The sequence below is a fragment of the Ziziphus jujuba genome, chromosome 9 (genome assembly GCF_031755915.1).
Source record: "Ziziphus jujuba cultivar Dongzao chromosome 9, ASM3175591v1".
Classification (NCBI taxonomy): Eukaryota; Viridiplantae; Streptophyta; class Magnoliopsida; order Rosales; family Rhamnaceae; genus Ziziphus; species Ziziphus jujuba.
This window is the reverse complement of record NC_083387.1, coordinates 831,618-843,365: the sequence shown is the minus strand read 5'-3', so window position 1 is coordinate 843,365 and position 11,748 is coordinate 831,618. Positions and strand designations below refer to the sequence as shown.

General features: G+C 35.0%; 1 protein-coding gene and 1 pseudogene across 1 annotated transcript; both read left to right on the top strand.

The window, feature by feature from the left end:
• The first annotated feature begins 37 nt into the window (after nt 1–37).
• LOC107426183 (probable sugar phosphate/phosphate translocator At1g48230) lies at nt 38–4,857 on the top strand (annotated as a pseudogene).
• A 2,379-nt stretch (nt 4,858–7,236) lies between these two features.
• Nucleotides 7,237–11,730, top strand: LOC107426200 (uncharacterized). Its single transcript, XM_016036313.4, has 3 exons — nt 7,237–7,950; nt 8,574–10,140; nt 10,232–11,730. Exons 1-3 carry the CDS (start codon nt 7,638–7,640, stop codon nt 10,416–10,418), a joined length of 2,067 nt encoding a protein of 688 aa, XP_015891799.1. The 5' UTR covers nt 7,237–7,637; the 3' UTR covers nt 10,419–11,730.
• The last annotated feature ends 18 nt before the right edge of the window (nt 11,731–11,748 follow it).

Here is an 11,748-nt window from a genome sequence, read left to right as displayed (position 1 = left end):
TTTTTTTATCTTTTCCCTGCCTTGATTTCTTCTCTCCAATAGACTTATTATAATCATAAACGGATGCTGAACTTCACTTTAATCTTCAAAATAAAAAATGAGTGTCAGATAAAACTTAGTTATGATGGTAGAAAAAATTGAGAACAAAACAAGGCAGGGCCTGAAACCCTCTTTCTGGGTTCGGTACGTTATCGTTTCATATTATAGCTTATACAAATTGCAATTTCTGAACCAAGAAAAAATAAAAAGAAACAAAAAATAAAAATAAAAAAGATGACACAGTAGTTGTTGGCGATGTTAAAACGAAACGAAATTCTGTGATATTAGGAACAAAAATTAACACGATGGTTTTGATTTGAAGATTTGAGGATGAAATTACCATTTTACTTGTAACTGAATTCTTCAGAGGTGGGACAATTGGCTGTTCTTGTTTTACAATTTTAATCCCAAAAACCCAAGAGTCCAAGGCACACTGGAAGGAACCAAGTTCAAAAGCATCAACATATATTTAACTCGGAAAAAAGAAATAATAAAAATCGGAAAAAAGAAAACAACGGCGTTTCTACTTTTATCAGTGGCCCTGCGAGAGAATAAACGCACATACAGTTTATTAAAAAAGAACAGAAAAAATAGGAGATTGCCCGGGAAAATCTTGCCCGTAGTTACTCTAGTTCAGAAACGGATTTCTGTAGACGGATCTGTCTTTCCCGCTGTCTTCTCTCTGTGTTTCTGTGAAGCTGAATTCTCTCAATTGTATCGATCAGATTTGCAGGTGACCGTCTTAATTCCTATTACTAGCATTCCTTCATTTCTTTATCTATATTCATCTCTCTCTCTCTCTCTCTCCAAAAATATCAATATTCATCTCTATATCCTTATTGGATTCATTGAATTCTTTATTTTAATTTCCGCTCTCTCTCTCTCTCTCTTTTTTTTTTTTTGGGGAAAAATATCAATGTTCGTTTCTATATCCTCATTGGATTCGTTGAATTCTTTATTGTAATTGCAGCTCACAATTCTCCTATTTTAGCAATTTTTATATGTATATATATATATATATATTTTTTTTTTTTCTGGGTGGGGGCAACCTGAGCCTGTTTTAGATGCCATTGCGCTTTCTCTAAACTCTCCAAACAACTCATTCATATGGTGTCGTTTTTCGTCTTAGATTCAAAACTTCTTAATGTAACACTGAGTTATGGGCAAGGCCGCCTTCTTAGCTGTTGGTTTTACTCTGTCATTTTGTTTCACCAAATAAACTCTGCTTCTATTATCTTTGTTTCTCTATCTGTATTGCTCTTGAATTTTCAGCATTGCTGAGAGCAGCAGAAAGATCCTACATTCCGTTTAGTTTGGATTTTTTTTTTTTTAATAATTATTTATTTTCGTCTTTTAATCATCTGAATATTGGTATATATTAACCATACTTGCACAACAAATAGTTAGGCTCCAACTGTAAATATTATAATGTTTTGGGTTTTAGGTGCGAGCCTCTTAATTTGGTTGATGTTTCTAGAAAATGCTGATGAAAGGGTTTTCATAGGATGCACATGATGATCGGCAAGCAATATCTCTTGACGTATGTGTACCTTCTTGTTTACATCTCGCTTTCTTCGGGAGTTATTTTGTACAATAAGGTTAGGCATTATTGAAATCTTTAAATAGCCTGTTTTGGGTGTTTGTATAATTCGATTTCCTTTGTTAATTTATGAGAAATGATGGCTCATGAGGTTTTGCTGTTTGAAAACTGTACTGTATATTATTAACACTGTTAGTTTCCTCTTAAACTTGGATTCCACCTGTTTAGTAAAGGATATTTTGTGGGGCTTTACTGTTTGCTTTCAGGGGTTCCTCTCTTCAAATTACTTCAACTTTCAATATCCAATTACACTCACCATGATCCATATGAGTTTTTCTGGTTTGGTGGCTTTCTGTCTTATCCGTGTTCTGTAGGTATGACCATATTGTAATTTGTATTACCTTTGCTTTGATTAGGCCTTTTTTTTTTCTTTGTTTTCACTCTTCTGCTTATTGGATTTGCCACCACAAAACAGTCTTCTCTTCTGTTAAAGATCTCTCTTATGTGATAGATGTGCTAACTAAGAGTAGGATAAAAGTAGATTGTATAGAAAGGTAGTTGCTCAATGAATGGTGACGAGGACATTATGTATGCTCTTGCTTTCATATATTACCATAGTGCATCAGTATTTATTCTCATTTGCTCTTCTCTTATGGATAATCCTTTTCATGCTTTATGTGTTAAATTGGTGTGTAAATACTGCCTAAGTTGAGGTCTTAAAGCAAGCCATTTCAATTATTCTTTGTCTGTCCCATAATATTGTTCTGTTCCATGGTCAAAGAGTTTAATCTTTGCGGGTGGTGCAGGTTGTTTCTCCAGTTAAAATGACTTTCAACATGTAAGTCTGCTACCTGCATAACCTTTGTTCATGTCCACAAATTTTTGCTCCTGAAAGAAATTTTCTTTGCTTTGCAGATATGTGACATGCGTAGTTCCTATAAGCGCCTTTTTTGCATCAAGTCTCTCGTGAGTGATTTATGTTGTAAAATTTGATTTCTCATATGCAACTATGTTAGACCTTCTGTCTCTGTTAAAAAATAGAAATTAGTTGGGTTAGAATTACCAATTAAAGCTCTCTTCTACGTCTTTACAGGTTTGGCAATACTGCTTATTTGTACATTTCAGTGGCCTTCATCCAGATGTTCAAGGCTCTAAGTATGTAAATATTTATCTAATTCATTTTGTTGCTGTGCCCTGGAATGCTACTATGCGGCTGATTATTTGATTTCTGAAGTTTACAGTGCCAGTGGCCACATTCCTGGTGGCTGTTTTTTGTGGCACTGACATTTTAAGGTGCGATGTGTTCCTGAACATGGTGCTAATCAGTGTTAGAGTGATCATATCCTCATATGGGGAAATTCATTTTAACGTGCTGGGTACAGTTTACCGGTTATGGGAATCTTTGTAGAAGCCCTCAGGCTTGTATTGACACAAGTTCTTCTACAGAAAAGGGCTTAACACTAAATCCTATCACCACCTTGTATCACATAGCACCATGCAGGTACTCTGTGATGACCTATCTGGAACCTTCTGTTTAACTGTTTTATTTTTGAGCTTTCTCCTGTTATTTTCATGATATATTGTGTATGAATGGAATGGTATTTGGTTTGGAACTGCGATCTCCAACTCACTGTTGTGATGAATTGTACTTCTGTTGGCAAGTTGGGACTAGCCTTATCATCATAAACTCATAGTATATTGCCTTGTATGATTCTGATCAATTTCAACTATGAGGGAGGGGAATTATAATCTCAATATTTGTTTTTCTTGATTCCATGACTGGCTGCTTCTCGTGCATCTTATCTTGAACATGGCCAAATCCAGCAGGAATTGTTTTTGTTAGGAAAAGAAAGCATAAAAATTGTAGGTTGATTTTGATTCCCTAAAAATATTTCACCTTCCAATTGTTATCCGATTTCAATTCTCAGATGCCTTGGTCTGTTGTTAATTAAATTTATGCTTTTTTGCTAAAATGTTGATTGTCTTGTGCAGCTTTGCGTTTCTGTTTTTCCCTTGGTATTTTCTGGAGAGTTTCTGAAATGGATGTTTCACAGATTCAATTTAATTTCTGGATATTTTTCTCAAATGCTCTTTGTGCATTGGCATTGAATGTTTCAACCTCCCTAGTAATTGGTAGCAGTGGTGCAGTAACCATCCGAGTTGCTGGAGTCATAAAAGATTGGATACTGATTGCACTTTCAACAGTTTTGTTCCCTGAATCTGCCATTACTGGTCTCAATATAACTGGTTATGCGATAGGTGTGTTTTTTCACCATAAATATGCATGCTAATCGTTATTGTTCATGTTTTTTATGTACTTTTTTATCATATAACTAAGGTTTTTAACTTGCTGTTGAATAAACTACTTTTTGCGGCTTTATGCGGTGCTGTTGTGTACAACTATCTGAAGATGAGAGATGCTCGTTCATCTCTACTTCCTCCAGAAACTATTCCCAATAAATCAGTAAAGGTAATCTTCCAAATAATTCTTATCATTTCCTTGACTGGGGTCCATGTCCAATATGTATGCTCCTTTACATAACACGGGTTACTTTTGAAATATTAGATTCACTTTCCAACCTTCGGTGGAACTACTATTGGTGTCTGTGCCAAATAAATAGATAATATCAACTTGTGAGGGAAAAACCTCCCCTCTTATTTTAATTTAATTGTGCATGCGTGGCACGTGGTACGTAGCTGATAATGTCATGTATCAAACAGCGTCCAGGGACACTTGTCGCTTTGATTGATAAAAAAACTATGCCTTCTATTGGCCATGTTTTTTCTTCATGGGTCTTCAGTTGCTTTTGCGGTTGTTGGCCACCAGTACAATAGTGTCTGTGTCTCTATTGTGGGTGCGTATTGGAAGGTTTATGTAGTTTCAAATATTTACAGGACGTGAACATGGAGAAGTTATCTGATGATGATAACCGAAGGAATGTAGGAAGGAGTGAACGGAATGATACCGATCCACATTCCATTGTGCATGAAGAAATGCCTCTAGTTCCTAATTCGATTGTGTCACATCCTGGGAAAAGCCGGTTTTAGTGGTCACTCATGCACACTCAGCATTAGAAGCACAACACCAATTGCAATGAGAAAGAAGAAAAAGAGTTGGACCCCAGCTCTCCCCTTCATTTCTTTTAGGAGATTTCTTCTTCTTTTCTTTTTTTATTTTTTTATTTTTATTTTTTCCGCATAGCATCACATAATCAATAGTTGTTACATAATGTGATTCGCATAAAATCCTATTTTCCAAAAAGATTACCTTTTGTATTCTTAATGCGTGTGACAACTGACGAGTGATGACAAATATGCCAATTCAGTGCCAAAGTGAAGGTGGGTTGTAGAAAGCAGCATCCTCAAAATGCATTTCTACTTTAGAAAAATGTATATAATAATTGATAATGAAAGGGTATTTAGGGTTGTATTCAATTTAGAATTTAAAAAATATAGATAATAATTGATAATGAAAGGGGATTTAGGACCGTATTTAATTTAAAATTTAAAAATTTTTAAAAGCTTTTAGAAATTTAGAAATATTCGATTTAGATTTTAAAAAAATCTATATAAATTTAATAATATTTAATTTAGATTTTAATGGATTTTGTAAAAGTTCATTAAACTCTAAATATATTCGATTAAAATTTTAAAAAAAATTTTTAAAATATAAAATTATTTAAAAAATCATTAATTTTAAAAAATAATAAATTTTAATAGATTTGAAAAGATTTTACAATTAATATTATAAAAAAAATTATTAACATGAAATTCAATATTTATTTTAAATAGCATTAGATTTTTATAAATTTTTTTAAAATCTATATAATTTCATAATAATTTATCAAGTCTATTAAAATTTATAAATTATTTTAAATCTATTAAGTTCTAAATACCTTTATTTATTTTATTATCGTTATTATTATTTTTCTTCTTTATATAGGATCTGAAATGGTTTTGGTAACTGTTATTATCGTCACGTAGTTGTTGTTTTTTGAGGAGTAGCTAGGTTAGTGATGGCGGTGAACCGGTGAGAGTCGCAGTAAGTGATGATTTCTTAAGATTCTAAAAGTCTAATCAAAGCGGCTGGAGCTCATTTAGAAGAGGTTTACTGCTTCTGCCATCAACTCTCTAATCTCTACAAAGCAAACTAATTCCACCAGGTTAATTTTTTATTAAAAAAAAAAAAATCTAATTCCGAGAGGTCACTCTCTAGTCTCTTACTGGTTCTTTAAAAAAAGGTTTCTGTTCTTTCACTCTTATTCTCTACAAATAATAATAGTAACAGTAAAAGCAAAATCGAAAACAATGAGTTCGTTGCTGTTGTTGTACAAGTTCCTTTCATAGATTTTTTATTAAAGTTTAAATTTTTATTTTTACCTTTTGTTTATTTTTTTACATCACGCATCTACCTGTGAGATTTGTTCTATTAAATTACAATAAGATAGCCCCATCATGTTCGAAATTTAATAAATATTTTTTACATTAAATTATTTTATTATAATATTTTTATAACAAAAAGCAATTGAATGCAAATAATAAGTTATTAATTAATTTATTTATTTATTTGGCAATGTTATATTAAAAGAGACTTGGTCCAGGTGGTTAGTGTCAAATCATGCCATTTTATTTCATTTGCACCATTTTAATTTGTTATTATTTCATTTAAGTTTTATACTTTTGAAAATTTATTGTTTATTTTTTTTAATTATTTATATATAATGAAACAGGTTAAATGAGTTAATTTTAGCAAAGGCCAAAGGGAAACTTAAAATCTATATTTTGTAATTGAATAATATTGTAAAATTATAATTTTGATATTTAATTTTAAAATTAAGTAGTAGAATGGTATTTTTTTATAGTTTTAAAAACTTATAAAAAGGTAAATGATCGTTTTTTAAAAGTATGAAATTTAAGTGAAATAATAATAAAAAAAAAGATACAAATGAGATTTCCCCTTATAATTATAATATTTGAATTTTATTTCTCTTCCAAAATTTTATAGTATTTTTGTTTAATTGGAAAAGGAATACTCTAGATTTGCTCCCATTGAAAATCATTAAAACGTGTCTTCAACAACCACAGTAAATGCTGCCTTATATTGTTATTTAGTAAACAAATTTCTATTGACTACTACTTGGTCAATTTGACCTAGAAGAAATTTTGTTTATTTATTTATTTTTGGTGGAAATAACTATGAGAAGAAAATTATAGTAAATTGGAAGTTAACTATGTATATGTATGGAAAAATTTTTAAATTATGGGGTGCTAAATTTTTTGATCATTTATGGAGTGCTAATAAGATATAACCTTTTCTACTCCTAAGTGGTAATTTAGGAAGGGAAAAAAATAAATAAATAAATAAAGGAGGAAGTAGAAGAAGAAAGAAAAAGACGAAGAAAAAGAAAAAAAAGGGAAAGCAAATGACCGTGGGGACCACAAAGAATTGCGTGGCTGTGGCGTCGGTCTAGATGCCCTGCCCCCCCCCCCCCCCCCCCCCCCCCCAAAACCCACGTTAGAATTCACAAAACCAGTATCCAATGATCAATTGCCAATTGGCCAGTCTGAGCAAGGTTAAGTGGCAATGCCCAAATAACTCGTTTTTCTCAATTTCTCTTCTCGAATTGAACGCCTTGAGATACTTCAGAGTTAAGAGTTGAGAGGGCTAATATCGTAATTTGATAAGCTTCCTTCCTTTCCTTCTTTCTTTCTTATTTGCGATCTGGAAGCCAGTTGTAGCAGACACCCAAGAGACTCTCAACAGAAAAAGAAAGAAACACAGACACAGCAGCTCTCTCTCTCTCTCTCTGTTTCTCTGTCTCTAATCCTTGTATATCTTTCAATATACATATATGTTATTACAAAAAATTGGGAGAGAATATGAAAAAAATTATATATAAATAATATATTTATTGTAATAAATAATATGTAGTACTACATGTAAAAGAAGAGAAAAATAAGGCAGGCCGCCGTAGAGAAAGGTTGATCGACTGGAGGGAAAGGAATCGGCCGTGTTGTAAGGTGAGAATCTGAGAGATCGATCGGACAAAAATCGGCGATGGGTGGAGATTTAGGCGGAAGCACAATCAGCAGCAGCAGTTCAAGCTCAGACTCATCGTCGGCTCGAGCCGGCTTGGCGGAGCCGCAGTATGTAAAGGCGAAGACGTCGGTTTGGTGGGACATAGAGAACTGTCAGGTTCCCAAAGGCTCTGACCCCCACGCCATAGCTCAGAACATCAGCTCCGCCCTTGTCAAGATCAACTACTGCGGCCCTGTTTCAATCTCTGCTTACGGCGACACTAACCGCATCCCTGCGTCTGTACAGCACGCGCTCTCTAGCACCGGCATCGCTCTTAACCATGTCCCCGCCGGTATTATTTATTTATTTATTTATTTTTTGAGATGAAACTGAAACCCTAGGCTAGGCTAGGCTGATGCAGTTATTGATCGTTGATCTATCGATGGGTATCCAAGGCTTGCATGTGATTTCCATTAGGAGATCTACTAATGGAGTTTACTTTTAAAATTAAAGTTTATTTATTTAACTATATATATATTAAGAAAAAAGTATTTTTACTAGTCAAATTTTCTCCCGATGTTCACATACTGAACCTAAATTTCGTTACTTTATTCTTACACCAAAATGGAGTTCAGAAAAAGTAAAGATAAAGAAGAAGAAGAAGAACAAACCGTGATGTGTATATAAGGAAAAGAATTCTGTTTACTAGCTGATAAAAATAGTTTCAATTTTTTATTTTTTATTTTTAATTTCTTTCTTATTTCCTTCCAATTATGCTTTTTGTTCGTTTATAGGCTCTACGCTTGGTGTACGAAGAAAGTTTTTGGGTTTTATCACTATATCAGTATCACCATTGTTTTCCCTTCTTGGTTGTTTGCTCTCTTGATTGCATCCCATGTGAACTCATTCTTACTGACATTGTAATTGAAATGTATGTCTTCTTTTTGTCATTGACTTGTTTAAGATCTGTGACAGGCGTGAAAGATGCGAGCGATAAGAAAATCCTAGTTGATATGCTGTTCTGGGCCGTAGATAACCCAGCCCCTGCAAATTATTTGCTTATATCTGGTGATAGGGACTTCTCTAATGCCCTTCATCAGCTGCGAATGAGAAGATATAATATTCTCCTAGCACAGCCGCAAAAGGCTTCTGCACCCCTCATTGCTGCCGCAAAGAGCGTATGGCTATGGACGAGCCTCTCTGCTGGTGGCTCTCCACTTTCAAATGGTGAATCATCTCAGCTTGCTAATGGTAACCATTCCTTTAACCCTGAAACGTTGCAGCACCCAGGGTCTGAACCTTTCCAGACAAATCAGCCGATGATTTATCACGAAACCCTTTCTTTGGGAAATCAGAAGCCCAACACCATTGGAAGGACTGGTGATCCTAAACTTAAAGGGAAACTGGTTAGGAAAACTTCAAATCAGCCTATCATATCGAGGGCCCCAAATGTGCCAGTTGTGACTCAAGAGAGTAAGAACACTGATCACCCTTACCAACAAGAATATGCACAGGCAAAGCAGTTTAAGAAAGCACCACACGAATACTTTGGTCCTAATGAGCCTGTAGTTTCTGCTAGCAGGTCTACTACTACAAATTTCTTCCCTGGCAACTCTGATCCTTCAGGTGGTAACGTCTATAATCTTCTAGGCAATCCTCAAAGTCACTATCCTCCGCCTTTGAGGCCAAACAACTTCCATATGCAGCCTACTTTTGGACAAGATAATCTACATCCCCCTAACTTTCATAATCATGGTTTTCGGCCTGTTCCTACCAGACCCGATGGCCCTAGATTTTCTTCAGCTCCACCTACAAATATTCCTGATGTTGGTAAGTTAGGAATCTTGGAATACAGCAATTATGTTCAAAATCCACAAAATTTCCACCATCGAAATGGAGAAGAGTGTAAACCGAGGCCTGCCGATAAACCGAGGCCTGCCGATAAACCAAGGCCTGCCGATAAACCGAGGCCTGCCAATAAACCGAGGCCTGCCGAGTCAGCAAATTCAGCTAGCTTAAATATATCCCAAAAAGGCCATAATTTCAATGGTGGTCAAGCATTTCATCATGATGCGATTAACAATAGGTACCCTCCTGGTTCTGATTATGTACCCGTGTCATCCTCCCCTGTTGTTGCAAACAGTGTCTCTAGTAATGGTATCTGGGGAACCCAAGGATGTGCACCGCCACCTGAGTATGTTCAAGGTCTTATTGGTGTTATCTTACTTGCCTTAAACACCCTGAAAGTTGAAAAAATTATGCCTACTGAAGTCAACATTACTGATTGCATTCGATATGGAGATCCAAAACACTGCAACACTGATGTAAAGAAAGCTTTGGATTGTGCAATAGAACAGCATATGGTAGTGAAGCAAAACTTAGGTGCAGTGCAATTATATGTTGGTAAAAATGAGAAACTATGGAAGTGTGTGAACCTTATAGGTGGTAATGTCAATCATTATCCAAAACCCATGTGGGACAGAGTAGAAAAGTTTCTAGCTTCTTCAGCTGGACGATCTGCACTACTGGCTTCTCAATGCAGGTGAATATGATTATAAAATTGGTTACTTCATGTATTTTTTTTTTTTTTTTAATACGACTAAATTATCATCCACCTTTTATTTGCTACACAGATATGAGGCAGCTTTGATTCTAAAAAAATCATGCTTAGAAGAACTTTCCTTGGGCAACGTACTCCAGGTCTTGAATATGATCGTCTCCATGAAGAAATGGATCATGCATCATCAGTCGGGATGGAAACCAATTACTATTACCCTTGCAGAGACTCAAACTGATATAGGTACTGAAACTAGTGCCTGATTTAATCAAGAATTGTTTTGGTGCTGGAAAAGTGGCCTTGGCTTTACTTTGGTTTTGGCAGCCATAAACATTTTATTGGGACTTCTGAGGATTGTGGATCACATTTAAAGAGCTATAGTTATTGAATATCTATAAAACTAAGGGAGAGGGAACTTTTAGATTGTGCGCAAAGTACGTAGAAAATAAGTAGGCTGGACATTCTTTTTTTTTTTTTTTTTTTTTTTTTTTTTTTGCCTTTTTGTTTGTGTGGTTACTATGGGGGTTCTACTGAATGAAAACCTACTATGGGTGAGGTCACCTATTACCTATCTCAGCGAGCTGTGGCTGCAGAGATGCAGTTATCAGCTGCCTTTTTTATGAAGGTGCACATCTGCATTGTGGGGATTTTATGCATGACAAGTTGATTGGTCGGGCACTTTGGCCTAAAGCGGGACTTTTAGACCATAGATAAGCAAGGATGGCATCGGGAAGTATTACTGGGCAAGTACTTAGCTGTGGTCAAAGTTTTAGTATCTTACCATCTGGAAGGGATTATGTGGTTATGTTTTGAAGACATATGCAAATTGCCTGTGGGATTAGCATTATTGAACACTAGTTCATACTTGGATAATATGAACTAGAGGAACAGGTTCTATGTCGGCCATTGTTTCAACACAGTGCATATTATTTAATTAAACATCAGGGGAAGTTGGAGGGAAAAAGCTTGAAGCGACTAAATAGACATTGATGGAGCATACTACACTCACATGTTAAATCTTCTTTCATGGGAGGCTGCTGTAAGGGCGGTTGTGGAAGGATGTTACAGAACAACATTCTGCAAATACATGCCTGTAAGTCTGCCTACAATTTCTGAAATACGAAGGATGGAATTCGAATTTTTTTAAGTGCATAGTGTTGGAAAGGTACTTTACTCTAGTAGTCTTCTATTTGGAACTGTTTGTATGAATCATCCTTCTGTTCAGGACAATCCAGGGTGAATAATAGTTACATAAATTTGGAACCGACATTTCAACCTTTCATGTTGTTATAAGGTTCAGGTTCAAGCTTTGATTGATAGGTACAGGTTGGCTTGAACCAGGAACTTGAAATTTGTGAATGCTTATAAGTCCTTGTATAAATTGTCGTTGAAGCAATTTAATAATGTAAGGTTAGGTTTTGTTTGTCCGTAGTTCGCATTAGTTACAAATGCCGAGTCGGGAATGTTTATTCAATGTTGTTGATGAAAGTTTATGTTATGATGTATTGAACTTTATACCTGGCTTTCAGTTGGGTATGTTTATTCAATATTTGTCGATGGAGGTTGAATTTTATACCTTGCTTTGCGTGTGCC